Source organism: Echiichthys vipera, assembly GCF_963691815.1.
Source record: "Echiichthys vipera genome assembly, chromosome: 2".
In the NCBI taxonomy this organism is placed as follows: domain Eukaryota; kingdom Metazoa; phylum Chordata; class Actinopteri; order Perciformes; family Trachinidae; genus Echiichthys; species Echiichthys vipera.
In genome coordinates, this window is record NC_139827.1 from 7,222,199 (window position 1) to 7,226,593 (window position 4,395).

At 46.3% G+C, this 4,395-nt stretch overlaps 1 protein-coding gene across 2 annotated transcripts; it reads left to right on the forward strand.

The window, feature by feature from the left end:
* The first annotated feature begins 41 nt into the window (after window positions 1-41).
* On the forward strand, window positions 42-3,814 carry actb1 (actin, beta 1). 2 transcript variants are annotated; one of them, XM_083932505.1, is made up of 7 exons: window positions 42-119; window positions 1,149-1,274; window positions 1,368-1,607; window positions 2,091-2,337; window positions 2,449-2,640; window positions 2,774-2,955; window positions 3,161-3,814. In XM_083932505.1, the coding sequence occupies exons 2-7, from the start codon at window positions 1,152-1,154 to the stop codon at window positions 3,302-3,304; spliced, it is 1,128 nt and encodes a 375-aa protein (XP_083788631.1). In that variant the 5' UTR covers window positions 42-119; window positions 1,149-1,151; the 3' UTR covers window positions 3,305-3,814. The 2 variants fall into 2 exon arrangements, with proteins under 2 accessions (XP_083788631.1, XP_083788632.1); XM_083932506.1 differs by lacking the exons at window positions 42-119; window positions 1,149-1,274 and adding an exon at window positions 1,742-1,788 and having other exon boundaries at window positions 1,520-1,607.
* Window positions 3,815-4,395: the final 581 nt, after the last annotated feature.

Here is a 4,395-nt window from a genome sequence, read left to right on the forward strand (position 1 = left end):
GCTCTGATAAAACCCTGCGACTTCTTGGCCTCCATTGCAGTCGAGCTTAGACATCCACCAGGAGCGTAGCGCCCATTTTCACACAACCCTCCAAAGCCGAAAGACCCTCCCTCAAACAGGTAAGACAACTTTGTCATAGTTTAAATGTCTTTGTTTGTCGTATTTCAGCCCGGAAACTGAGTTTAATTCATATGTGTGAGGTTTCTGCGTGGCGTGCCTCTAACGTTTCAAGTTGAAGTGACCGTTGGAGCTGCCAACTGAAATTCGCTCGATAAACAATTAACGTTAGCTTTATCATTCATTGTTTGTAACTTGACAACGTGACAGTTTGTTTGGGGCGGTACGTTAATGCTGCCAAACGGTTAAGTGCGTTAGATATGTGTCGCCATGCAGTCGGTTATTTTAACAGACGTTGTTTAAATAACCCCGGTTGCTCCGTGTGCTGTCATCAACCGTTAAAAAGACTTGACCTCCTCGTTTACATGTAAGCAGCTGCTTTGGCACGGTCCCCGGGTCTGGAGTCTGATTACACACACACACACACACACACACACACACACATAACAACTTCATGGTGGATTAGACGGCAGACGACTTAAACGACTTTAATTGTCGGTGATACGCCTGTAGACACCGGTGAAAGGTTGACGTTGCGTTACAACGAATGCAGGTTAGAAGTTGGCTTCTCTCCACCACCACGTAACCGTTATAACTATGTGGTCACGACGTAACCATAGCTACAAGACATGGAAGTTCATTCACCTCCCAACTGTTTAAAGGGCTGTATTAACGCTAGAGATGTGCAGAGGGTTCAGTTACGGTGATTCCCGGTGAAGGGAGTGGCCGGTGGATGGGTGAGGGCTTTAACGACGCACAGGGCGGCTTGGCTTCACTTCACGGGCCGGGCTGCCGCCGCCGTCTCTAAGCTGCTCTCACTTTTGCCTTATATGGCCATGACCAGACAGAGAAACTGCCTTTTGTTTCTCAGCCCTTGGATTTTGGACCGGGGCCTGCGCCACCGCGACATCCAGCGTCCAGTCTCTATAATGACAAGGCTTTAACCGGGCTGATGTTTGCCAGATGTAACGCACAACTGTCACAGAGCATTTTAATCATTCTCCATTTTCCATCCCTCCTCTTTTGTCCAGAAAATGGAAGACGACATCGCCGCCCTCGTTGTTGACAACGGATCTGGTATGTGCAAAGCTGGGTTTGCAGGAGATGATGCTCCACGTGCTGTGTTCCCCTCCATTGTTGGACGTCCCAGACATCAGGTACAGTTTCTGCATATTATATAAATCACAAACTATGCTGTAAAGCTTGTGAAAAAACTGTCCTGATCTAATATTTTTACTTTTTGTTCTCAGGGTGTGATGGTTGGTATGGGCCAGAAAGACAGCTATGTTGGTGATGAGGCACAGAGCAAAAGGGGAATCCTGACCCTGAAGTACCCCATCGAGCACGGTATCGTCACCAACTGGGATGACATGGAGAAGATCTGGCATCATACCTTCTACAACGAGCTGCGAGTCGCCCCCGAGGAGCACCCAGTCCTGCTCACAGAGGCTCCCCTGAACCCCAAGGCCAACAGGGAAAAGATGACCCAGGTAATGAGGACTGACACGCTGAAATTTCCTCTCAATCAGGAAACTCACTCACCTCACCTGTAATGGGAACATATGTTGCCAGTCAGGCTCTTCTGCTCAATGTGCCCATTTCCTCCTGCTCCTTCAATCTCCAGGTTTCTTCTGTCCTGTGCTGAACTTTTCATCCCTGCGGATGCTTCAGGTTTCTATCTCTTTGCACTGTGATGCATCAGGAATGACTTGTTGCAGCATGGTCACTGCTGTTTTCAAACTGGGCTAATCTTTAAACTCCCAAAGTAGATGACAAGCGTCTAACTACACTGTTGTCTGCATGATGAAACGGATGGTAGAGTCGGTTACTACAGTCAATACAATCAAACTAAAGTATAGATTACTTTTTCCTTGTGTGCTGTGCTTTTCTTAATCTGTTTGTACTAATCCACACTAGCTTACTCAGGTTACTTTGACTCTCTGACTCAGTGACTCATCTCCTCTCTCCTCCAGATCATGTTTGAGACCTTCAACACCCCTGCCATGTATGTGGCCATCCAGGCTGTGCTGTCCCTTTACGCCTCTGGTCGTACCACTGGTATTGTCATGGACTCTGGTGATGGTGTGACCCACACAGTGCCCATCTATGAAGGCTATGCCCTGCCCCACGCCATCCTCAGGTTGGACCTGGCTGGCAGAGACCTCACAGACTACCTCATGAAGATCCTGACTGAGAGGGGTTACAGCTTCACCACCACAGGTTAGCACACAAACGCTCACTTCAAAACAAGTGAATATTTGAGGCTAGCAGAGAATTGAAAGGGGTGAACAGACTGGAGCTGACTGTAAAATGGATTTTCTTGTCTTACAGCTGAGCGTGAGATTGTGCGTGACATTAAGGAGAAGCTGTGTTACGTTGCACTGGACTTTGAGCAGGAAATGGGCACTGCTGCCTCCTCTTCATCCCTGGAGAAGAGCTACGAGCTGCCTGACGGACAGGTCATCACCATTGGAAACGAGAGGTTCCGTTGCCCTGAGGCCCTCTTCCAGCCCTCTTTCCTTGGTAAGTTTAGAAAATATATAACTTTATAGCTAGAAATCTTTCAGTCAACGCATGCACTGACTGAAATATACTTGACTATGACCTGACTGTTTTAAATTAAGCTTAACTTACATTCTACTTTACTCTCTCTCAGGTATGGAGTCTTGCGGTATCCATGAAACTACCTTCAACAGCATCATGAAGTGTGACGTGGACATCCGTAAGGACTTGTACGCCAACACTGTGCTGTCTGGAGGTACCACCATGTACCCTGGAATTGCTGACCGTATGCAGAAGGAGATCACTGCCCTGGCCCCCACCACCATGAAGATCAAGGTATAACTCTTCCACATTACTCTTACTAAACATCCCCTTTGGGGAATGATGCAAAAATCTTCCAGAAAGCTCTTTGCCTCTACTGCCACTCAGTGGACAAACATTGTTATTGCAGAATTCAAGCTCCTTTGCTTAGCTTTACATTTAACTTTGGGCTTAAAATACTTCCGTGATTAACACTTTTCTTTCTTCCTGCTCCCTGCAGATCATTGCTCCCCCAGAGAGGAAGTACTCCGTATGGATCGGTGGCTCCATCCTGGCCTCCCTGTCCACCTTCCAGCAGATGTGGATCAGCAAGCAGGAGTACGATGAGTCCGGCCCCAGCATTGTCCACAGGAAGTGCTTCTAAACAGACTTTCATCCCCTCTCCCAAAACACACACTGCTACTAATCCAAACGACTGGTTCTGCGTACATGCCTACACCAACCCACTGGTGTCTGCCGAGCCCACAACACCTCTTCCCATTTTCCCTCATCACTATGGCTACAGCACCATGCCCCCTGATGGGGTGAAACTCTGCAGGAAGTACAGAGCGTCCCAGGCGGTGTGAATGTGTGAGGAACATGATGTCCATTGTCGTGTTTGTGTAGGTCATTCCAGATGTGTTTGTTCACCACCTTATTTGCCTCTATGAAGGTTTATTCTCTGGTGGGCCCACTGCCCAACAGACCTGTATGTAAATTATGTAATCTTTTGTTTTTGTACTTTCAGCCTTAAACAATACTTGGTCCAGTTTGTTTTTGTCATTATGCAAAAGACAAAGCTTCTACCTTGTATGGGGGTATTTGAAGGTTTGTGCAGGGGGGCTTCAAGCCTTTGGTGTACACAACAACCCAATAAAGCGCACATGTCTGAGAATCCCGTCTCTGTACTTGGTCTTTTATTCAGCGTGGCTCAAATATGAAAGGTACTGCAGTTTAATCATACCAGGATTTATATCAACCACACACTTTGATTTAAGTATGAAGAGAGGTATGGCATCTTTTACTCACTGAAGGTTTAATGTCTCTTGAGGAAACTCTTGTGACTAGAATGACTGACGCTGTTTCTGGGTTCTGGTGTTGTCAGGCTATCGCTGCTCACCAACAACTGTTTTTACACCACGACTCAAACGTCTGCTGTGAAAGCGTTTGAAGATGACTCTCACGTCATTTAAAATAAAAAGCAAGTGCGATATGATTCTCACTTAATTCCACACATTTAACGTCTCTTCAGCTAATAGTTGAGCCATATTGAACCGTCATGCAGGAGTTGAAGTTTCTAGGACACAGTTTAAAGGTATTTTAATTCTTTTGGGATTTCCTTTAAAAAAACAAAACCTACATTTAAAGCAACATAATTAAATCACATCGTTCTTAAAGGAACAAGACCTGATTCAAGCCTGAGGCTGTTTGCGTGGAGTCTAAAATCACTGAAATGTTCTCATAGTGCCATCATGT